A 24,784-nucleotide genomic window follows, 5' to 3' on the forward strand; every position below is an offset into this window, starting at 1 on the left:
TACTAACTTTTCCTGCRGTATACATTTGAAGAAGGCATTTTATCAATGTGTCATTAGGTGTTGCTCACACACATTATTTAAAAGTTGAATAATCAGCTGAATAAACTATATGCACTCCCATGCATATTGTGTAGTACTAAACAAGTTGTATAGGTACTGGCTAAACTATGAACTATCCAACTCTGCTCAGGTATGTGTGCGTAAAATCATTAAAACGGTATTCAACAGTGGCCATGCATGCGTTTCGAATGTGGGCCTAATGAGCCGATATAAATCCACTTTATAACGTAGAATAATTAGACCAATTCTAATTTCATGGATTCCACTTCTATTATATTATTCCCTCAATGTCTTTAGCGGAACATCTTTTTATTTTAGCCTGAATATCAGCATGGATATTTGACGGACTGAGATCATACGTATGGTAAATGTAGCCTAGTAATTTGGTACTTGTCAATGTAGTTGCACGTTTGTGAATTGCATCTACCCCTAACTACAATTATTTTACACTGGATACATATTAACAAGTGTAATTAATTGTCTGAATTAATGTACTAAGCCCAGCCAGACTGCATTTGAAAGAAACCTGCTTGCTTGTTGTCGCCAATTCGCTAGGGGCATTTCTCTGGATGACGAGACCTTCCCTCTCTGTACATAGCATATATACCAATGCCGGAAATAGTAGGCGGTTCGCCATATGCAGTAGGTTCTACTATAGGTTTCTTCTCCAGATGGGTGTTTTCGAAAACAAACAAGTAATCTCGCCCCAAGACATCCTATTCCCCTCTCTGCCATTTCGTGTGGACATGGACAAATCTGTATTGTAGACTAAAGCAGGGAACCACCTGAATCTTGTTAGAGAAGATGGATGCCGTCATGTGGTTGGTAGTAAGCGTGTCATTCCCATGTTGACCGGGCCATGGGCCTAGGGGAGGACGCATTCTAAACTTTCATTGATTGAATCCAATTCAAATGTGTTTCACATGCATAAATTATAACATCGAGCGACATAATTTATGAATGGCACCTCCCCCTTCTTCCTCTCCCACCATAATTTTCTCTATAGAATGCCTACCCTACACCCACCGCAGTCTCGCGTGCGCGCAAACCTCCGCAACACTGTTGCCCCTCGCTATATCCGTGCGCGCACTGCTGTTTTACTACTTCGACCAGCGACCAATGGGAAGCGAGGCTTTGCAGAGAAAGGCAAACAAATGTGATTCTAGTAAAAGATACACTGGGTTCTCACGGAATCTCTTAACTCACATAGCTCGCCAGGTTTCTCCCCCAACACCAATCCACTCTTACCCTCATTTTCTCTCGACTCTACGGTCCCCACCCCAGATTCCCGTGACATTTTCCCAATCCAACACTTAATTGAGCAACTGGGATTCCTCACGTGCGGGGTTGATTTGTAGTTTGAACACGTGGCTCATTCAAAAAAGCCGGAATATCCTAGTTTTTTTCCTTCCCCCTTCTTCATATTGGTTTTATTCAGAGGCGGGCACGAGCCTTAACGTGTGTGAATTTATCTGTCTCTTTGCCAAGGGGTTTGGAGGAAGACAAAAAAGTCGTGTCTCCTCCTTTTTCACTCAGTCAGATATCGTTTTGGAGAAACTGAATAAATAATTAAGATTTTTTTTTTTTGCGCGATAGAGAAGGGCGAGTAAGCGCAAACGCGACGAGGTTTCCCGTCAAATATATCTGTGGCTTCAACGACTGGGGGAAGCACGCCACCGCCACTCCGTTGAGTAGTAAGGCGATTTTGGCGACTCCAAACCCGAGAGAGCAAATCACGATTTCCTTCTGCGTAAAGATTGTCAATTTCAGCGCAGACCATGAATAAGCTGTACATTGGAAACGTGAGTGAAGAGGCGAGTGCCGAGGACTTGGAAACTATCTTTGAGCAGTGGAAGATTCCGCACAGTGGTCCGTTTCTCGTCAAAACTGGTTATGCGTTCGTGGATTGCCCCGATGAAAAGATAGCAATGCTGGCCATCGACATTCTTTCAGGTGAGACAATAAAAAAAGGCGTTCAACCGGTGCGTAAACGGTGCTTTAATTGCGGAAATGGCTACGGGTTTACTTTAACCGCTGTAGATGGACGCATGGAGCCCAATAGGGTGGGGGTGTATCCAAGCTTGTCTCATTGCCTCACACTTGGCTCCTGACACCGTAGAAGGATAGTCCATGCCTTTGATAAATTCAAAGTGTGAATTTTATCTAGTACAAAAACGTTGAAGTAACTTGTTTGAGTGAAGGAAGGAAGAAACGCCTGTCCAGTGTAACGCCATTCAGAGCAATGGGGCACACAGGCAGTGGCCGCACATTGTAGGCTTGTCTAACATGGATCACTTCGATTAAATGTAACTAAATGTAACTCTGTTACTTTTGTTGCCGCCTTTGAGCTTGCACTCTCTTCGTGGACCAACAAAGTCGCAATGGAAGTATGGCCTAACTTGTTAAATTATAGCACACAGTGCATGTGCCCTATGCTGACACACCAGGTGGCTTAATTGTGTATTGGTCAAATGTAGGCCAACGAAATGCAAGACTAATGCAAACTACTTTTTATTTACAATTTAGAAACGACAACAAAAGTACGCAATGTGGGACAAACAGTGGCATTCAGCAGGCCACAATCTAGAAATAAAAAATTACGATTTTACGAAATATCCTCGTATTGAGCTCAGGTGTCGGATACTTGTCACCGATACCACATTTAACCTTTTAGAATAGACATTCACGTTACGTTGGGTGAAACTTAGTGAAAATAAAGTAATTTGTGTAATTTGAATGGTCACACAATTGTGCCTCCGATTGAAATTAACGTGATTTCGTGCCAGGCCTTYTTGGTCATAAACTATAGTTGAGGCCTACTTTTGGCTGCCTATGAGAACAGTTGATGAGAACTAAACTAATTGTGAACTAAAATTGCATTTATTCTCCTCACTATAGGTAAAGTTGAACTACATGGAAAACTCCTAGAAGTGGAGCACTCGGTCCCTAAACGTCAAAGGTAAATTCTGATTATAAACTCATGTATTGTCCAACTGATCCATTTACGCTATAAGGGGCTGCTGCTGTCCTCAGCCAAATTGTACATATCTCCATCGACACTTCTGGAAACATGTTATTTTTGTAACGTTATTTGATTGAAGTCGTCTGATTGTGTCTTGTAGTCAGTGTGTTTGGGGCGTCAGCAGGAAGGGACGGAATGTTTGTTCATTTGGGGCAAGCAGAAATTCATAGGGTGTGTGTAGAGGTCGAATTATAAGGACATGAAGGATCTCATACCGTCACGCCTATGGCGACCTAAAATATGCGACTTATTTTTGTTGTTGTTGAATAATGTACCTTATTTTAGACACCATTCCCATCTTTGGAAGTAGTTAGCCTATATAGTGCAAATCTCCAAGTGTTTAACACTTGCAAACTGTAGGGCTATTTTAAGCAGCAATAGCATTCTGGGCCTGCTTAGGTGTGTGTACATGTATGAATGTGTGTGTTGAGGCGTAGGCCCTCTGAAGCCGTCCATTTGAGAAGGATCTGGCCGTGATTCTCCCTTGCTGCCCCACGCTTCTGCTCTCCTCGCTCATTGTGATGGTGCACGAGATGGACTCGGAAAACCCCCGGTCTGCTAAAGACCATGTAGCTCGGTGTAGGCTACAGTCAACAGGATTAAACTATGCTGAGTTATAGCCTTTAGTCTGGGGCGATATTGATCCTCATTTACGTGGAAGAGGGACAMAAAAATGCTACAATTTGGCGTGGCGTGTAGGATATCCGCCACATGAAACATTTTGTCCTTTATTAAACCTTTCTTGGATTTTAATTGCTGTCATTGAAATTAGTTATTATTGTAATCATTTGAGAATTGAGGAAGAGGATTTAGAGCCGAAATGCACTTTAATGTGTTTAGATGTGCATTTTAATGATTTAAATCATTTGGGCTAAAAGCAGTGGATAAAGGCTACTGCTACGTTTGTAAGGAATTAGAAACAAGCATCTGATCACAACTTTTAAAAATGTATATTGAAGTCAAGTTTAACAGAATTATGATTTGTGTAATTGCTGATACCACCATTTAGCCCTACTAAATCGAATAATCTGTTTTATTGACGTTCTGCACAAAATGGTGTTAACATATTTAAAATGTACAATTATTATAGTGGACATATTTATTTGCATGCTTTGAAATGTCCATGCATTGAATTGTCGAGGTTAAGGCCAAAATGAACTTCCGCAAGGGCTTCCCCTAAATGCGTTTACTGCTTTTAGCTCGTTCATTATTGGGATGGAATCATGAACCTATTATATATATATTTTTTTTAAAGCCAAATCACTCTGGTCAATTTGTTGACCTTTCCCCTGCCAAAGTGCTAGATATTTTTTGCTAAATGATTAGTCTTTGACGTCTAGGTTTATACACACTGGCGATTTGTAGCGGTAGGCCTTTATAGTAGGTAGGCCTTTTAACTGACTTGCCTAGTTAAAATAATAATACATATATATATATATATATAGTGAAGTGTAAGCCTGGTGCTTTTTGGCCTCCACCTACAGAAAAAGGAGAGAGAAAAAAGATTAAATCCCCCTTTTGCCACAGGAAAGGTTATAGGATCGACTGGGAACAGTATCCTGCCCATCACACGCACACACACACACTGAGGTGTGCACTGGGGCCCCTCTGCATTCCAGCCCGCTGAGTGTCAGCTGGAGGCTCGGCCAATCACCACAACTTAACCTTTGAACTTGTGGGAAGGGGAAGTGCGAGCAAGGAGGCAGAGGCTCCTGGTGTCCTCCAGGGTGGAACCGTAGACATTAAAACCAGTAGATGGTGATAGCGCTGACGTCATCCACTTATTCCTGTGGAAAACTCCCAATGGCACGTGAACCCGGAAGTATTTGAACTTGAAGCCCGCCATATTGCTGAATGGCACCCAAAAAAATATTTAAGGATCATGGTGAAAGTGACCTTTACTAGCAAAGGATCGCGGTCAATATAGTCATTTTCATCCTGCCTGAGAGAGTCAACCTTAATGTCTAAGGTAGAGGTATTCAAGTCTTGCCCTACGAGGTCCAGAGCCTGCAGGTTTTCTATTCTACCTGATAATTAATTGCACCCACCTGGTGTCCCAGATCTAAATCAGTGCCTGATTAGAGGGGAACAATGGGGGGGTAGTGGAACTAGCTTTGAGGTCCAGAGTTGATGAGGGCGTGAGCTTCATTGTAGCCTGCCGTCCCGTGATTGGTCTGTCAGCACGTGGTCATGTATGACTACAAATGTAGTAGTCAGAATGGATCACTATTTAATTAAATATCTTGATTTATTGCGAACTTTTAAAGGATTTACCATGGGAATCGAACTTGATCCTTATCAACACATTTTAGAGACCAAAACGTCTCTCTATAAATTGTTTAGCCATTCTGGGGATCGTAATTTACATAAGCTTTCTAGGGCAGACCAGAGGCCTCATAACTGTTGTGTAAATTTCACACTATTTACATCCGCCTTTTCTGAGAAGACTGCGCTCGTACAAAAATATCTAGAGATTTATAAACTTGGCGCACGACATACATACGAWTGTTTCCCATTTATAAATCAGAATGTCCTGAAATTCTGCGAACAAACAAGCATTACTACTCCACCTGAAATGCCCATTCACCTTTTTATGGTGACTACAATAACCCCTATTTTCTGCAAACTTTGGAGGTATTGGAATTAGGCCGAGGCAGTTTTCTGAAGGAAATGGCAATGGCGAACTTGCTCAAAGGTCTTTGGTGGTTTGATAGCCATGACATTTGCTGCAGGCCTAGGCTACCTGACAGACAACGTTATTGAAAGACGAACACAATTGCAAATTGCTGTGGACCTGTAAACGGGTGTTTTGTATTTACTTTTTATTTAACCTATACGCTTCACTGCCCACGACTTCTGACACGACGTCTATTTAGTGGTAGCCATACACACTTCAATACAGAAGATGAGCTGTTTGTTCACCTGTTAAATTCTACTGTTTGTTATAAACCACGCTCCCTATCTTATTCATAGAGCAAAATGCTTGAAAAAATACCTGAAAAAATAGCCTGTGTAATGGGGCCCAATTAATTTGTTTTAGGATACCTCGGGAATATGAATCTATCAAGGTGAGGAATTTATTTTGCAAAGGTTATGAAGATATATTATGTTTACAAATAAAATATTGTCTACACACGAAATTTGAAATGACAGTATTGAGACGTACAGAAGTAGCCTATACTGCCCTACCAAGCAAAAAGGCAGTAACTGTTCATAGCGTGGAACTGAGAAATATTGGTTTAATTTACCTTGGTTTCACAGTAACTTTATGCAGTTACTGCTAACATGACCCCTGTTTTCTCCAATACAATAGAGGCAGGATATTTGTCCACATGATTACGCATGTAGTCATTTTTGCTACAATAATTAACAAATTTCTGACCAAATGAGCAGTTACTGCCTTTTTGCGTGGTAGTGCAGTGTAATCGTCCGTTCTACTGCTAAACTACGCTCCTGACCAGACAGCATAGAGCAAAGTATTTGAAATAGTAGTAAATAAATAAGCTATCAAGTGTCCTATTAAACGAAATAGGTTACCTGGTGAGTATGAAAACATCACAGAAAAGGTGAGGAATTTTTTCAGCAATTGAATTAAAGTTTATTTAACCTTTAATATAACTAGGCAGGTCAGTTAAGAACAAATTCTTATTTACAATGACTGCCTACCCCGGTCAAACCCTAACCTGGACCAATTGTGCGCTGCCCTATGGGACTCCCAATCACGGCCGCTTGTGTTAACAGCTTGGAATTGTAACGCCTCTAGCACTGAGATACAATGTCTTATACCGCTGTGCCACTCTGGAGCACGCAATTATCATGGAAATAATATCATTAATATAGCCTAGCAAAATAGATGCCTATTTCTAAATATTTTAAATGCCAAGATCAACTAAATTGATCTCTCTTCTCACTAACGACAAACAATTGCATATTGTTATTAACCTGTTATTTGTTATGAACAAACGAGTCCATCTTATCCGCCATTTTAACAAAATACTTGGCTGCTTGCAATGCAATAGTTCCACCACTAGAAACTGTGTACACATGGTCTGAAGTTTGTGGGAAGCTGAGCACAATCTCACTTCAAGTTCAGTTTTTTAAAATAAATGGCAACTGTTGCGTGTGAACTAGCGCATCCATGTTTAGGGTCATATTTTGTACATACACATGGTTTGTAATTGAGGTCCCAGGGCTTTTGGCACCGCTAGGTTGCTACGCATTAGCCGACCAGCAGAGCTCGGGACTTCACGCTCCAGACCAAACACTGGGGGCCTGGGTGGGATAGGCACATCGAGGTGTGCATGTGGCGAGAGGGGTGTGTGCAGGTTGTTGGGGTGGTTGGGCTAGGTTTTGGTGCAARTGTGCCATTTGCCTTAGTCCTACTCCAACGTGACATTTTCCATAATCATTGTTGGTCTTTGGCCCACAGATTGTGATCCCTGTAGCTTGATCATGAGGGGTTACAAGAGTTGAACATGTAATAATGCAATAAGTTTAGGTTGTTTTGGGGCTAGCGGACAGCCACAAATTTAGGGTGTAGGTGTATTTGGCTACTTATAGTTGCTCACTAATTTGTTTATTTCATGTTAACTCTCATGCCCTATTAGCTGTACTAGTCAGTTTGTAGGACACACACAGACCCTATAATATGTTACACTGTGACCTGATTAAAGCTATATTCATTAGTTTGAGTGAAACACAGAAATAAAATATAACTCCCATCTGTAAAAAATAAAAAAATGGCATGATTTGAGAGGTGGCCCGTGTGTGTCGGGGCATTCAGGGAGGTCAAGGGGCGAGTAGGAAGCTGCTGTGTAAGTGTTGATGAATCAGTGTTATTGAATGTCAGTAATGTAAAATTCCACAACTCGTACCAGTCTGCCTTGTGAATATGGTTCAACTTGAACCAAGTTTAGTATTAGTCTAGGACTTTTTTTTTTACCAGACAACAAATCTGAAGTTGTATTGGCACAGTAACTTTCTCACACTTTCTAAAACTGCAGATGTGGATAAAATATTATCAATATTCTCATCAAATGGCGAAGGGCGTAGGTCATTAAATCCTAACCATCGTCATTTAAACCAAAAGAATACACCCATTGCCCTATTCCTTTAACTAACAGACAAAAAAATCCCAAGTCGTAAAAGCAAAGCCCACTTCCATGGTCATTCTAACCCAGTAACTGCGGCTTTGTAAGGAGTAGTAGCTCCCAGCTCTTATTAAAGAATTTGGGGTCAGGAGGTCACTGTGGGGCCCAACCTGCAAAGAAGGGATTTTGGATGGAAGCACGGGGGTGCCTGAAATTCTCTATGGCCCCTTGTCCCATCTAGCTAGTGGGACTAAAGGTCCCTAAACTCACTCATGCTTATCATGGAGCAAGAGACACTGTGATAGTGTGGATTCTTATGCTATAGAACCATTGCATACCATGCTGCAGGGAAAGTACCATTTTTAGCTATTTATGTGTGTAAATCATCAGATTTAATTTAGAAATATTCCAATTCTAGCTCAAACCAATTTAGCAATTTTTTTTGCTATACATTTTTTTTTTTTTACTGCAGAATGGACACTTGTTGTGAAGTGGAAGGGCCCATGTAAGAGTGCAGCGGAAAGTGAGCAGTTTTCTGAGTTCAGTCATTCAGAACGCCGGCATACTGAATAGTCAATGCTGGATGGATAGGCGTTGAGCACAGACCTGGGTTTGTGTGTGTTTCCTGACATGGATGGGTTTTTATAGTGTGGGTGCCAGTGTTTCTGTTGCGTATTGTCTGTATGATGAGATGGATGGTGGGGGAGGGGTAGTGACATGGATGATCATGGTAGTGAGAAACAGGGATGGATGTGGTGAAGTCTGATGTTGCTCGACATGGGATTCCTCCTATGGGTTTTACACACACACACACTACATCACATGAAAACTCAACGCTCACGGTCCCCACACCCCCTCCATGTTTCTGTCAGTGGACTTTGTGTCCATGGAAACGGGAGCCCCACCCDTACAGGGCAGAGGCCCTTGTGCCCCCCCCCCCAAACCACCCCTTTTCCCAAATCAAAGGCTGGGACTGGGGAATGCACCCCCCCAATACCCCGGCTGACTTCGTCCGTGTGTGTGGAGCTATAGGTTAATCTGGCTTGAAGTGCTTGGTGCATTTGAACATTTTGCACAGCATTCCCACTGCAATGCAGAGCAACGCGCACACGGAAAAAGGGGGACGGATCAGCCAGGAATGGCACAGCAGACCGGAAAGGGCTGGAATTCCTCTCGGACGCTTAATGGTATTTTTTTCTATAATTCTCCATTTAGAATGTATCTATCTTTATGGTCCAAATAAATGAATACAATTCATTTGAGGCCCTGTTGGTGTGACAATGCTGAAAGTTCCTCCAGATTGAGTGTGCATGTTAAAGAATCTGTAAATCTTTTTGTTGTATGTGGGTGGGGGGGGGGGTGGAAATAAATGAATACTAATGGTAAATGTCATTGAACTTTCCCCTACTAAGTTTTCGCTGTGGCCTAGTCCTGCATGCATGGAAGCCCAAAAAACTTCTAGACTGCAGATGTGAATTTCTGTGCATCACATTTTTAGTATGCTCCAATGTAACGCTTGTTTTCTCTCTGGGTCGTGTGTGTATATAATGAAGTGTGAGCTGGGCCGTGTGGGTGGCGGGCTGAGAAACATCTTTAAGGCCACCAACCAGCCTGTTCATAAAAACGTTAACATTTGACTCACTCATTGACTTGCACAGCTTAAAACTAGTTGAGTAGGGAAGCATGTTTTCAATTTGAACCAATCATATTTCGATTGTATAGTCTATTAGACTTCTCTACTCTATTAAACTTTTAAGTCTGTGAAGAGCACGAGTGTGATATGCACATCCTGAACTTGAGGAACAAATAATACAGATGAAGAGTTGAGGCCTGCTCATTACTGCTCTGCAAAGCTTTAGTTCTGACCCACAAAATACAAAGTTTCCTATGTATTTTTTGTCAGGTGTCAAAAGGTCTTTTGACATTTCATGGTGTACACACCCAAGTCTTAATTTCCTGGTCAAACCTGTGCTTTTAGCCAATGATATAGATTTTGTTTTTTGGTCCTAGTGGAAGGTGTTTGTTTTTGGTGTCGTTTGTCTTGTCTAGATGTCAGTGGGAGAAGTTTCCAGAAAGATTGTAGGGGTTAGGTTTTTGTTAGGAGTGTTGGATAGATGTGTTTTGTGGGTGGGTGTACGGTCTGTGTAGAACTGAGTAGGGGTCACAGTCTGCCCTGGAACTCCCAGCTGCATGTACATTGTGTTCCTTTGGTGTGTGGGAACAGGTGGTAGACTTTAGAGCAGCCTGGACACGTTTCCCACGTTTCTATCTCCCTGGTCCAAACGATCACCTTTTTATGAAACGTGTTACAAGTACACCAAATTACATTGTACGTTTTTGTCATTTAGCAGATGCTCTTATCCAGAGCGACTTACAGTAGTGAGTGCATACATTTTTCATGCTACTTTCCGATACTGGTCCCCCATGAGAATGGAAACCCACAACCCTGGCGTTGCAAGCGCCATGCTGTACCACCTGAACTGTGTATATGCAGACTCGTTACAATTCACTACTCCAACCAAGCATCTGTATGACCTCGTAAGTATTTGTGTCCTTGGTATTCACAATGTTTTCATTGAAACCAAATGTTTTCAAAATGTGGTTTGGAGTTTGAAATGCAGGACATTCTGAATACTAAGCCAGAGTTGTACAGTAATTGGGAGGATAGTCTGTTCTGCGCCACTGTGCTCCTGTTGACTGTGATGTGAGCGCGCCTTCGTTCTGAATCCCCATCTGTTTTCTCTGCTTTGACACAGCTAGTGGAGGTTCCCTCTTTCCTGGCCTTGGCATCCCTCCCTTTTCTGCACTCACTCTCCTCCTCTGCCTTTCTCCTTTCTGCTCCTCTCTCCTCCATACCTCAACCCTCCTTTTTCCTTTCTTCCTGTCTCTTCCTCCCTCCTTACCTCTCCTCCCTCCATCTCCTTGCCATGCTGTCCTCCCTCCCGCGCCTTCCTCCTGCTCCTCCCTCCCACGCCTCCCTACCTCTCCTCCCTCCCTCTCTCCCACCCGATGCTTCTCATTATCAGCTGGTTTGAACAATTTCTCCACACGATCAAGCTACCAGTCCAACAATGTAACAGCCTCTCTCTCCTTCCCGCTCTCCATCCATTCCTCGCTCCTCTGGTGCACACCCGCTGGGCTTGGGAGTGGTATTAAAACATTAGTCATGTCCACAGCTTGTGCACCTCTCCCCTCTTACAGAGCGCAGAATGATGGAAGGAGGCACCTACTAGCTTGCTGTTTTATTACTTTTATTTTTTTGAACCAGTCAATTTGTCCTTTAGCCCAACCAACCCTTAATGCTGACTGACTCTTCCCTTCTCTACCCCTCTCTTTCCTTTTAGGAGCTGTAAGCTGCAGATCAGGAACATCCCGCCTCATCTGCAGTGGGAGGTAAGTGTTAATTGGTCCATTGGTAAAGCTTTGGATCTAACGATCTATACTCGGTCCTGTTCAATGGGAACTAACGTTAAAAAAAATACTTTGAAACAGGATGTGAATGTAAGCCTTTTTATTGGGTGTAAACGAGTCCACAGACGAGGTTCTTTGCCATCTTTGCGTTCCATTTTGGTTTTGGATCCACTCATTAATTCTTTAGAACAGAGTTTTGCAGGTCGCCATTTTCTTCTGGCTGTCTCATTATGGTACTTTTATACTTAGGCTCATGCACCAAATGGCACCCTATTCCTTATGTAGTGCACAACTTTAGACCAGGTCCCATAGGATCACTATGAAGGGAATAGGTTGCGTTTTGGTACTTAATTTACCTTTTTAGTACAGGTAGTAATTTAGCAGTTGATTTTGTCAGAATATTTCGGCCCAAAAAACTTGATAAGGAGGTAAGTGAGTACCAGCATAAAGCAAGCATAGGACAGTCTTTTTCAAGCTTTTTTTGGTGGTAATGACAGTATCATATTTCAAATGTGCCTACATTACCTCATCTATTTCATTGCGGCAGACTTGTTGGTTGTTGTGCTCATGCCGTGTGTGTGTGATCAATGGAGCTGTGATAGTCTGTGTAACGGCGGAGGATTACCTTTTAGGCGAGTGACCTACTAATGAACTGCAGGTGTGTACAGTAAGGTGCGTTGTGACACGCATGGCGTGTGTGTGCGCATCCCCAGCCTGTGTGAGAGATCAAACCTTGCTCATGCAGACATGGTCAGATCTCTTGTTATTTCTACACACCACCTACACCCATTCATTCTCAATGTATCAGTTGGATATTGCCCTGCAGTACTGCCTTCAGAAAGGGATTTATACTAGTGGTCGTTTGTCTCGAGAATCCGACACATTCTTAGTAGGCTTGGGAGATGTACCTTATACCAGGGTATTTCCAAATACTGATGGTATGATTTAATACCCCTGCAGCAGGGTTGTGTGCTATGTCACTGCTTAGAACTATAAGTTAAGCTGAACTATAAGAAATGTAACGTGTCAAATGATATCCAGCTCTAGGCTCCAGCTATGCATTTGGTTTGCTAACTTGTTAGCTAAGTGCCTAGATATCAAGACCAAGCTTCTTGGTCATAGCAGAGACATTCAATCCCCTCCTGGATCAAGCTCCCTGGTGTCTAAATGGTTTGTGCACAAAAAAAAAAATTATTTTGGTTTTTATAGTGCCCGTGGTGTGCACTTCTGGTAAAACTGTTTATCCCAATATGGTGCAGAAACGGTATGAACATTTAATGCTCAACCCTAAGTCATCTTCGGTATTGCCCACAGGTTGCTCATTTAGTTCGACTTGTTTAAGATAATCCTCGATCCTTTCTGCTCACTGTCCAAATAAGAGAATGGACTGGGTCTGTATCACAGGGAACATCTACTTTAGAAAAGGGTGGTTCATGTCTCATTTTTACCAAATAGAATACGGTTAATGGACAACGTTCTCTTCCATTCTAAACTCGTAGTGCATAGGCCAAAGTATGACTGATTTAAGCCTCTCCACCTTTGACTTAACTGTTCTAAATTGACAAAAAGCTTTTTGCGCTGGTTGGCTTGTCTTGTGCTGTGTAAATGGGTGGTAGTCTATAGCATGTTAGCTAGCTGATGGTTATTTGACCAGAATGGGGATAGGGTTGGAATGGGGGAGGGAGGGACTAAACACAGAACAGTCTTTGACGTAAAGGAGACCTTGTATCTTATCAGGGAGATACCAACATGGTGCCTCAGCACACAGCCATGCAGGCAAAGAGCTGGCTTGTTCGCTAGGCTAGCTCGTGGTGGGTGGGTGGGCCTGCTCTGTGTTGCCTCCATGTGCTATGGACAGACACTCACAGAATGTGTAGCATTACTCCTGTCCCACCCCTCCCCCAAACCAACCAACCACCCCCAACCCAACCACCGCTTCCTGCAGGAATGCACTCCACCCTTTCCTGAATGGCCTGGATTCTCATTGGCTGAGCCCTGGAGACGGGCAGACGTGGCAGCCAGTGAACATGCAGGTGCTCTTCACCAGGATCAGTGCTGGAACAGCCAATGGGAAGGCTTTGAGATGTTTCAGGGGAGGGAGGGAAGGGGATTGGTGGGTTTGGAGAAAGGGGGCCGGGAGCGAATCTGATTGGTCAGAAAGTGGGCTTGTGAGTGCTCGGGGGTGTGGCTTTCAGTAAGCCTGGGCATGATTGGAGGTCCTCTCCCTGTAGGCTGTGTTTGGACTCCTGTCCCTCGCTCTCTCCCACCTTCTCATCCATGACTACACTTGAAGAGGAACATTAGATCTAGCTAGTTGAAGTTTTAAAGATTGGTTTGGCTCTGACAGATTTTTGGTCTCTTTCTCTATGGACTCACAAGTGGATAAAGATCAGTTCAGCTTGATAATGTGGGGAAATGAAAGATCATGAATTTAGAAAGATCTCTCTCCTGCTTGACTCGTACAGCCTGGTTGATAGGTGGTGTTGAAGGGCCAGTTGGATCACAGGGCTGATGACAACCTTGCCTTTGTGCTGTTGTCTGTGCCCAATGTTTGTACCATGTTCTGTGCTGCTATGTTGTTATGTCTCCCTGGGTGTATGTGTGTGTGCACTCATATATTAGTATTTTTAATCTCAGCCCCCTTCCTGTAGGAGGCCGTCATTGTAAACAAGAGTTTGCTCTTAACTGGCTTGCCTAGTTAAATAAGAGGGTACAAATCTAGCTAGATGTACTCGGGCTTATTTGAAATTAGCTAGCTTCAGCATCACATTCCAGCTCAAGCTTCATCCTTGTTACGATGGTAGATATTGGTTGTGCACCCATTGCTTACTGGCGCCTGCTCCATCTGGGCTTGTAAATGCGTGTTCACGTCGCACATGGCTAGTCGACCGCCAAACTCGTCATTGAGATTATGTTGAAACATCAACCCATGCTGTGTGCCACAACTTAATTTTTGCCTAAATCTAAATGAAAGAAGTTTACCTGCAGATTCAGCAGGATATGTGAAATGGGTTATTAGAAGGGCAGTTTTCCTTATGCATATCTTTCTTTGGTGTGCTTGTCAGAACAAATCCATGTTTTTGGTGTTGAGCTGTTATCAATGCACAAGTCCCTTTTTTACCAAAGTTTTACTGCACATTTTAGTTTCAAATGTGTATGTATTTGAACATTGCTATTTTTAACTCATGAACATTTTGATGATTAAAATATTTAATCAGTCATCTTCCTCATTTGGTCTGGAGAATGAAGGAATTTGATTGGTCTTCAATTCACAGCTCAAACACTTTTCAGGATAACTGGAGTTTAACCCTGAGTTGGCCTACCATGGAGCAGGTTAGTTCTGGAGGATTCGTTGCCATAGAAATGTACCTGGCTAAAAGGTGAGCCACATTGGTGGTACCGGTTATCCCGAGTTGAACTCTATTACTTCGCTAATTCTTCAAACCAGGTTCGTAGTATAGGGCTCTGGTGTTATCCACGTGCACATGGATTTTGGACTGTATATATGTAGTTGTGGTGGAGTAGGGCACACAGTCTGCCTGAGGGCACACAGTCTGTGAGTGTATTGTTTTTAAAAGTGTATAAACTGCCTTTAATTTTGCTGGACCCCGGGAAGCGTAGTGGGGATCCATAGTAAATACAAATATTGATGAATGTGTTGTGGCTTAACTGTAAATGTTTATTATCGTGATTGGCCCATGGGCTTGACATTGGGATGTGGCTGTAGTATGTTGCCCCCGACCCTTCGGTCAATTTTGCATTTCCTCCACTAATAGTTAAATTTAGAATTGGGGGAGGTAAATCTGATCCTAGATCTGTACCTAGGGGAAACTTATCCCCAGGGCATGTGTTCCTGATCACCTGCTGGGTGTTGACGAACGTTGGCGTTAACCTGTATAATCTTACAGAAATGAACAAAATTTGCTCTGCTGTTTCCTGTTTTGCACTGAACTGTGCAGCCCTGCGATAGACTAACGTCCTGTCCAGGGTCCTGCCCTGTCCACTGATKCATCAAGCAGCCTCACGCTACAGAAACAGGAGATGGACATGGGCCGTTCTCTCACACAAGGCTTACTTACTAAACTGTACTCACTAGAAAGCCCGTTTGAGTCCCCATGACAGTGTGAAAAAGACATTGGTATCTCACTGGACCTCCTCTCTGGTCTGGTTCTAATCACATTCTCTCCCCTGTGGTTCTGACTCAGGTTCTGGATGGCATGTTGGCTCAGTATGGCACAGTGGAGAACTGCGAGCAAGGTATATATATATATACACACACACACACCTTAGCCTTTCTGTGTCTTCTGTATCTGCTCTTTCTAGTAGGTCTTTGTTCAAGTCTGTGACTGTTCAGTTGAAGTTGCATGTTTAGTGTATAAACTTGTATTGCCCTATGTGTGTTTGTGGGTGTTAAGTCCGTGCTCTCCCTCCCTCCACAGTAAATACAGACACAGACACGGCAGTGGTCAACGTCCGATACGGTGCCAAGGACCAGGCCAGACAGTAAGCACACACCTTTTCTTAGTTTAAGACTGCTCTTGTAGAATGCATAGACTTGTTTAGGTGGTTTGCACTTTTCCCCACACTGCATTTGAATTGATCCCCTTTGATTTGTTAGTGCAGCGCATTCCTCGTCTCCCTCCAAAGCAGTCCATTGTAAGTTGCTGCTATAGGAGTAACATGCTGGCTGAGAGGAGCTAGCTCACTGCTGCCCTCTGGTGTGTGTGGAGCCCTGACCATTCCTGATAAAGTGGGCGTGGACGGTGTATGAAAATGAATGGGATCATTTAGTGCAGTTCACAGGACAGTCAGTCCTGGCCTTGAAGAGCAACAGGGTTTTGTTCCACCCATGCACTAATACACATGATTCTTCTAATGCTTTTATCATCCAGATCTTGTTTCAGTAGTGAGGGAAAATAAAATTGTCAGTTGACTTTGGAACACAACTGACCTTGCATCAGTAGCCTATCCAGAGGGGTCAAGCAGGTTCCTCCTCCTGTGACTGACAGCTGTATATTATCAGTGCTGTGACAGTAGCTGTGTTTCTATTAACTTGGAAACTGGATCCTGGACTTTCTGACGGGCCTCCTCCAGATGGTAAGGGTAGGCAACAACCCATCTAACACTCCGTTCCTCAGCACGGGAGCCCCTCAGTGGAACGTGCTTAGTCCCCTCCTGTACTCCCTGTTCACCCACGACTGCATGGCCAAGCACGACTCTAACACATAAAGTTGGCTGACGACACAACGGTGGTAGGCCTGTTCAACGATGAGACAGCCTATAGGGAAGTGGTCAGACACCTCTCCCTCAACTTGAGCAAGACAAAGGAGATGCTCGTGGACTACAGGAAAAGGGGGGCCCTGAATACACCCCCATTCTCATCAACAGGGCTATAATGGAGCGGATCGAGAGTTTGATGTTCCTTGGTGTCCACATCACCAACACACTAACATGGTCCCAAGACAGTTGTGAAGAGGGCACGACAACACCTTTTCCCCCACAGGAGACTGAAAAGATTTGTCATGGGTCCCCAGATCCTCAAAAGGTTCTACAGCTGCACCATCGAGAGCATCCTGACCAGTTGCATCACTGCCTGGTATGGCAACTGCTTTGCCTTAGAGGGTAGTGCGTACAGTACATCACTGGAGCCAAGTTTCCTGCCATACAGTACCTATATACTAAGTGGTGTCAGAGGAAGGCCCCAAAAATTGTCAGACTCAAGTCACCCTAGTCATAGACTGTTCTCTCTGCTACTGCATGGCATGTGTTACCTGAGCGCCAAGTCTAGGTCCAAAATGCTCCTTAACAGCTTCTACACCCAAGCCATAAGACTGCTGAACAATTAATCATATGGCCATCGGACTATTTACATTGAACCGGTACACCCTGTACAGTGCATTCAAAATATTCAGACACCCCTTGACTTTTTCCACATTTTGTGGAAAATGGATTCAATAGTTTTTTTCCCCCTCATCAATCTACACACAATACCCCATAATGACTAAGCAGAAACAGGTTTTTAGAAATGTTAGCAAATGTATAAAAAATTCACTGAAATGTTAAATTTGTCAGTAACATTTATGTCAGGTATGTCATACCCTTTACTCAGTCATTTGTTGAATTTGTTTGGCAGGGATTACAGCCTCGAGTCTTCTTGGGTATGATGCTACAAGCTTGGCATACCTGTGTTTGGGGAAGTTTCTCCCATTCTTCTCTACAGATCCTTTCAAGCTCTGTCAGGTTGGATGGGGAGAATCGCTGTACAGCTGTTTTCAGGTATCTACAGAGCTGTTCTTTCGCTTTCAAGTCCAAGCTCTGGCTGGGCTACTCAAGGACATTCAGAGACTTGTCCCGAAGCCACTCCTGTGTTGTCTTGGCTGTGTGCTTAGGGTCATTGTCCTGTTGGAAGGTGAACCTTCGCCCCAGTCTGAGGTACTGAGTGCTCTGGAGCAGGTTTTCATCAAGGACCTCTGTACTTTCCCTCGATCCTTACTAGTCTCCCAGTCCCTGATGCTAAAAAACATCCCCACAGCATGATGCTGCCACCACTATGCTTCAGCGTAGGGATGGTGCCAGGTTTCCTCCAGATGTGATGCTTGGCATTCAGGCCTGAGTTCAATCTTGGTTTCATCAGACCAGAGAATCTTGTTTCTCATGGTCAGTCTTTAGGTGCCTTTTGGCAAACTCCAAGCAGGCTGTCATGTGCCTTTTACTTAGGACTGGCTTCCATCTGGCCACTCTAACATAAATGCCTGATTGGTGGAGTGTTGCAGAGATGGTTTTTCTTCTGGAAGGTTCTCCCATCTCCACAGAGGAACTCTGGAGCTCTGTCAGAGTGACCATCGGGGTCTTGGTCACCACCCTGACCAAAGCCCTTCTCCCCCGATTGCTTAGTTTAGCCTGCCGGCCAGCTCTAAGAAGAGGTCTTGGTGGTTTCAAACTTCTTCCATTTAAGGCTCCCGAGTGGTGCAGCGGTCTAAGGCACTGCATCTCTGTGCTAGAGGCGTCACTATAGACCTGGTTTGAATCCAGGCTGTATCACAATCGGCCATGATTGGGAGTTCTGTATGGCTGCTCACAATTGGCCCAGCGTTGTCCAGGTTAGGGTTTGGCCGGGGTAGGCCGTCATTGTAAATAAGAATTTGTTCTTAACTGACTTGCCTAGTTAAATAAAAAAGAATGGAGGCCACTGTTTTTGGGATCCTTCAATGCTGCAGACATTTCTTTTAGTACCCTTCCCCAGATCTGTGCCTTGACACAATCTTGTCTCGGAGATCCACGGACAATTACATGGTTGTAATTGGTTTTACATGGTGTACATTGGTTTTCGCTCTGACATGCACTGTCAACTGTGGGACCTTATATAGACAAGCGTGTGCCTTTCCAAATCATGTCCAATCAATTGAATTTACCACAGATGGACTCTAATCAAGTTGTAGAAACAACTCAAGGATGATCAATGGAAACAGGATGCACCTGAGATCCATTTCAAGTCTCATAGCAGAGGGTCTGAAATACTTATGTAAAGGTTTAAAAAATAATAATAAATTGCCAACATTTCTAAACTCGTTTTCACTTTGTCATTATGGAGTATTGTGTGTAGATTGTTTTTCTCATCAATTTAATTTATTTTAGAATAAGGCTGTAACGTAACAATGTGGATAAAGTCAAGGTCTGAATACTTTCCGAATGCATTGTACTTGCTATTTTAATTTTATTTGTACTTTTTTATATATTTTTATTTATTTATTTAGTAAATATTTTCTTAACTCTATTTCTAGAACTGCATTGTTGGTTAAGGGCTTGTAAGTAAGCATTTCACGGTAAGTTTGTATTCGGTGCATGTGTATGTGGCGCATGTGACAATTAACATTTGTGTGGTTGGCCGGGCGCCTGCAGGCTGACTTCAGTAGTCAGTTGAATGGTGTTTCCTCTGACACATTGGTACGGCTGGCTTCCGGGTTAAGCGGGCGTGTGTTAAGCTGCGCGGTTTGGCGGGTCATGTATCGAAGGATGCATGACTGGACCTTCTCTCCTGAGCCTGTTGGATTTGCAGCGATGAGACAAGATCCTAATTGGATATGACGATAAGGGGGGTAAAAAAACATTTTATTTATGCCTAATAAGCGATTGTTATCTTCCCGTCTGGTTATTTAGCTTACAGCTCACAGTCACCCTATGTTAACATATAGGATATGGATTCCGTACAGAGAAATTATTTGTTTGCAAATGCAACTGGGGCCATGACAACACGCGCCCCCCCCCCCCCCAGCACAGTTTCCATCATTTGTCACAATAATGAATGTTCAACAAAATAAAAATCAACCCCATCGAACGGGTAAAAATTCTCTTTTAGAAAATGTATCCTATATCTGAAGTTTCCATTACACGTTTATTTTTTTTGCCACATTGCTTTTTTCAAATAAACCTGCATCAATGGAAAGCTGCCTTGTGACTGACAGCTTTTTCTCTGTGTTTGCCAGGGCGATGGAAAAGCTGAATGGCTTCCTGATGGAGAACTTTGCCCTGAAGGTGTCGTACATCCCTGACGAGACGGCGGCTGCTGCCGCCCCGACCCTGGGAGGGGGTAAGAGGGGCTTTGTCCCCCGTGGCCCTCTGCGATCGGGTTCCCCAGGCCTGGGGGCGCGCCCCAAACTGCAGTCGGACGTCCCTTTGCGCATACTCGTCCCCACACAGTTCGTAGGAGCCATCATCGGCAAGGAAGGAGCCACGATTCGCAATGTCACAAAACAGACACACTCAAAGTAGGACTGCTTCCCTGATCATGTACACATTCATGTACACAACATTCTAATGGGGTGCATTTAGCAGGACGCAACGTTGTGCATGTACAACAAACACCCCTCTTACATGTAGAATAAGAAATCATATTGGCTCTTAATGACATTTCTATCTGCTATTTTTGGCTACTGAACATGGCCTTGATTTACAACCATAAATATCAATACATTTTGAGGCTTGGCAATATAAAGCTCACTCCCACAGAATAAATTACTCACTGAGAAAATGTTAATTTTGGCTCCAACTACCTATTGATGTCAACCTCTCAAGGCATCTCAAGTTGAAAACGATGGACATTGACCGTTTCACCCATCTTTAGTGATTCTGTGAGATTGAGCCAGTACGGAGGGTGGACACGGGTATTGAACGACTGTCTCCGGTTGGGAGTAGTATGGGACCAGCCGGTAGTGTAACCGCTAGAATACAGGCTGTTTAGAGGGTGACAAACAACTCTTCCCTTCTAAAGCAGTCTCTCTCTTGCCCATCTCTAGGATTGACATCCACAGGAAGGAGAATGCGGGAGCAGCAGAGAAGCCCATCACGGTCCACTCCACCCCAGAGGGTTGCTCCAATGCCTGCAGAACCATCATGGAGATCATGCTGAAGGAGGCCCTCGACACCAAGTTGTGAGTTCAGCTGGAGAACGCATACATGCACATAACCAACACCATGTTGAGTTCAACTGCCCATGCCTAGTCATGTTAGGATACCAAACTTCTATTCTTTATTATTATTCAATAACTTGAGCCATCTTATCTCTGTCTCCTTTATCCACAGTACTGAGGAGATTCCACTGAAGATTCTGGCTCACAACAACTTTGTGGGCCGACTAATCGGGAAGGAAGGACGGAACCTAAAAAAGATTGAAGTGGACACCGAGACCAAGATCACCATCTCCCCGTAAGAAGACCAACATCCCCATACAATCACCCATAAACTCATATACACGAGCCACAGGTTTCAAACCAAGATTTCTGACTGGCTAATAATTCTGGGAACGCATTGCGAAGCAGACTGTTTCTGGAGCTCTTAATCTATAGGTTCTTTGCACATACCATCAGAATGATTACTGCAAACAAGATGAGTGTCATGACAAGGGTTGCACATTTTGGGCAATATTCAGAGGAAACTTTCTGTGGGAATTAATGGGATTATGTGGGAATTAACGGGATTATGTGGGAATTAGCGTGAATATGTGCGAATTAATACCATTTTAATGTAGATGTTTTTTGCATTGGATATATTTACCATATCGTATGGAGACAAACATAAACCTTTTACCTTATGATAAGTAGACATCATTGCAAATGATTAAATCCTTCCAATAGAAAGAAAAAAAAATATTTAGTTATGATTTTAAGTTTAATTAAATGAGTTGACACTTCACATGAGATGATTTCACTGAACAACAAAAGAAAGGGAATATTGAATGATCCCCAATGATCSATCACATCTCCCAAAAAGGTTTTCAACATAGATCTGTAAAATTATAGTCTAGAAACTAAAGCCTTGGTTGTCTTCCATGTCTTCTCCCTGGACCTCCTCAATGTCCACCTCTTGAACATCAGACGCTGAGGCCTCATCTTCACTGTCACTTTCCAACCTTGTTGAGGATGGTTCGTTGYCAGGCTCAAAAAGCCTCAAATTTGTCCGGCTGGCCACCAATTTTTCAACCCWTGTATTGGTCAGCCTGTTGCGTGCTTTGGTGTGTGTGTTCCCAAACAAGGACCAGTTGCGCTCTGAGGCGGCTGATGTTGGTGGTATTTGGAGGATGATGGAGGCAACAGGGGAAAGAGCCTCAGATCCACAGTCCCTTCCACCAGGTGGTTGATGAGATATGTTGGCACAACTGCCATATTGCATCTCCATCCCAAAGCCCTTGCTTGGAAGTGTACTTCGCCAGACTGCCTAGAACCTTGCCCTCATCCAAGCCAAGGTGGTGAGACACGGTAGTGATGACACCATAGGCCTTGTTGATCTCTGCACCTGACAGGATGYTCTTGCCAGCATACTTGGGGTCCAACATGTACGCTGCGGTGTGTATAGGCTTCAGGCATAAGTCTTCACGCTTTTTGATGTATTTCAGAACTGCAGTTTCTTCTGCCTGGCGCAACAGTGAAGTGGGCAGGGCAGTACGGATATCTTCTCTTACTTMTGCAAGCAGAGTCTGAACATCAGACAGGATGGCATTGTCTCCATCAATCCGTGCAATGGCTACTGCTATAGGTTTCAGGCTGCTTACTACTCTCTCCCAAAATACATCATCCAGGAGGATCCTCTTGATGGGGCTGTCCATATCGGCAGACTGTGATATGGCCATTTTCTTGGAGAGACTCCTTCCCCTCCAGGAGACTGTCAAACATAATGACAACACCACCCCAGCGGGTGTTGCTGGGCAGCTTCAATGTGGTGCTTTTATTCTCCTCACTTTGCTTGGTGAGGTAGATTACTGTTATAACTTGATGGCCCTTAACATACCTAACCATTTCCTTGGCTCTCTTGTAGAGTGTATCCATTGTTTTCAGTGCCATGATGTCCTTGAGGAGCAGATTCCATGCATGAGCAGCACAGCCAATGGGTGTGTTGTGAGGGTAGAACTCCTCCACTTTAGACCAAGCAGCCTTCATGTTCGCAGCATTGTCTGTCACCAGTGCAAATACCTCCTGTGGTCCAAGGTCATTGACTGCCTTCAGCTCATCTGCAATGTAGAGACCGGTGTGTCTGTCCCTTGTCTGCTCTGGTAGAATACTGGTTGAGGGTTGGAGATTGATGTAGTTAATTATTCCTTACCCACAAACATTCGACCACCCATCAGGGATGGTTGCAATTCTTTCTGCTTTCTCTATGATTTGCTTGACCTTCACTTGAACTCTGTTGAACTCTGCATTCAGCAAATGAGTAGCTCAGCATGTCTGGTATGCAGGGTGAAGAACATTCAGATATCTCTTCCAATACACATTGCCTGTGAGCGTCAGAGGTGAACCAGTTGCATACTCAGCTCGAGTAAGACATTCGTCAGCATTTCTCTGACTACGTTCCTCCATTGAGTCAAAAAAAACTTCTGATTCCAGGAGGACCATGAGCTGTTGCTATTGATAAGGTGTCTGATTCATCATTTTCACCTCAAATAGAAGTAGAGGGACTTYTGTCAGAGGTTGCTTGTTGTGAGCGCTGATGGAACTTTATGCACTTGGCCAGATGATTCTGCATCTTTGTTGCATTCTTCACATATGATTTGGCATAGTATTTGCAAATGTACACAKCTTTTCCTTCTACATTAGCTGCACTGAAATGTCTCCACACATCATAGTGCCTGTGGCATTTTCCTGCGACGATTAGGAAAAAATWGTAAAAAAACTAACCAAATAAAAATCCATGTACAGATAAATAGTTAAGCAGTTAGATTAAACAACTCCTTTGTAAGATAAATGTTTTAAAATGAAACCTGTATGGAAACCTGTGAATTAACACTCCTCAATTAGCAGGCTCAAGCAAGCTAAAACCACATGGTAGCAGAAATGACTAAGTTTAGAAATGATTTAAACACACTTTGCTGTAGGCTACTATTTACTAGTTAACAAAAAATATTTTGTCATATAAAATATATTCACCCCACCCAGTATTGTAATCAAAATGTACCAGAAAGCATGTAGTCCTAGGATCAGACAGTGTAGTAGTGTGGGCTCAATAGCATCTCATTAGTGTGCAAGATCTTGAGAATCAGCTGTACATGTGATGGAGGAATGCACTGCACATGCAGAGGGTTACAATTCCATTGAGTTGGGGATAGCTTAACCAAAATATGCCACACGACCTAGAATTGTCTTGTGTATCCCCCCCAAAAGGTAAACTGTTATAAGCAAACGTTTTTGAATTTAAGCAAAATTCCCGGGCTTAACTTCCCATGAGAAATTTTCTAGAAAATACTGTAAATTTACCAGAAAGTTTCCAACTCTTTGCAACCCTAGATGTGACTTGACTTCTAACATTAATCTGATTTATTTAATCCACCATGTTTAATTGTTACCCGATCTTTAAATTTATCATGCGACATTTAACTCATTAGGATTTAGGGCACCACGACAGCGGTTCTTTAGTTACCATCTCCCGAATTAAACTCAAATGTTTTTACCAATTTCATCGATAAACAGTAATCTTAATCATTACCTCGTATCATATCATCATTCTGAAGTCGTAACCTCCTGACACTGCAAAAATCCCAGCCTTACTTATTATTCAGTACTACACAAATTGGCTTAATTATTTATTTACTAGCTAACTAAATGGTAACACAGGACAAACATACACACTGAATACATTTAAAAACAGGTACCTAGCAGACGGACAACAATATGGCTGCTTGTTACAGAAGACATGGAGAGGGACCGAGACTGACTTA

The 24,784-nt window shown here is 43.3% G+C and overlaps 1 protein-coding gene across 3 annotated transcripts in view; it reads left to right on the forward strand.

The window, feature by feature from the left end:
• Positions 1 to 1,200: 1,200 nt before the first annotated feature.
• LOC111955141 (insulin-like growth factor 2 mRNA-binding protein 3) overlaps positions 1,201 to 24,784 on the forward strand; it is a 35,173-nt gene continuing 11,589 nt past the window's right edge. Inside the window, exons 1-8 of one of the 3 annotated variants that reach the window (XM_023975240.2) lie at positions 1,201 to 2,013; positions 2,959 to 3,019; positions 11,517 to 11,565; positions 15,789 to 15,840; positions 16,023 to 16,086; positions 20,067 to 20,348; positions 20,877 to 21,011; positions 21,163 to 21,285. In XM_023975240.2, coding sequence (XP_023831008.1) covers positions 1,839 to 2,013; positions 2,959 to 3,019; positions 11,517 to 11,565; positions 15,789 to 15,840; positions 16,023 to 16,086; positions 20,067 to 20,348; positions 20,877 to 21,011; positions 21,163 to 21,285 — 941 coding nt within the window. In that variant the 5' untranslated portion in view covers positions 1,201 to 1,838. Of the gene's footprint in view, positions 2,014 to 2,958; positions 3,020 to 9,164; positions 9,360 to 11,516; positions 11,566 to 15,788; positions 15,841 to 16,022; positions 16,087 to 20,066; positions 20,349 to 20,876; positions 21,012 to 21,162; positions 21,286 to 24,784 lie in introns of those variants that run through there. The other 2 variants (XM_023975241.2, XM_023975242.2) reach the window with 2 other exon arrangements.

Source organism: Salvelinus sp. IW2-2015, linkage group LG30 (genome assembly GCF_002910315.2).
Source record: "Salvelinus sp. IW2-2015 linkage group LG30, ASM291031v2, whole genome shotgun sequence".
Lineage (NCBI taxonomy): Eukaryota > Metazoa > Chordata > Actinopteri > Salmoniformes > Salmonidae > Salvelinus > Salvelinus sp. IW2-2015.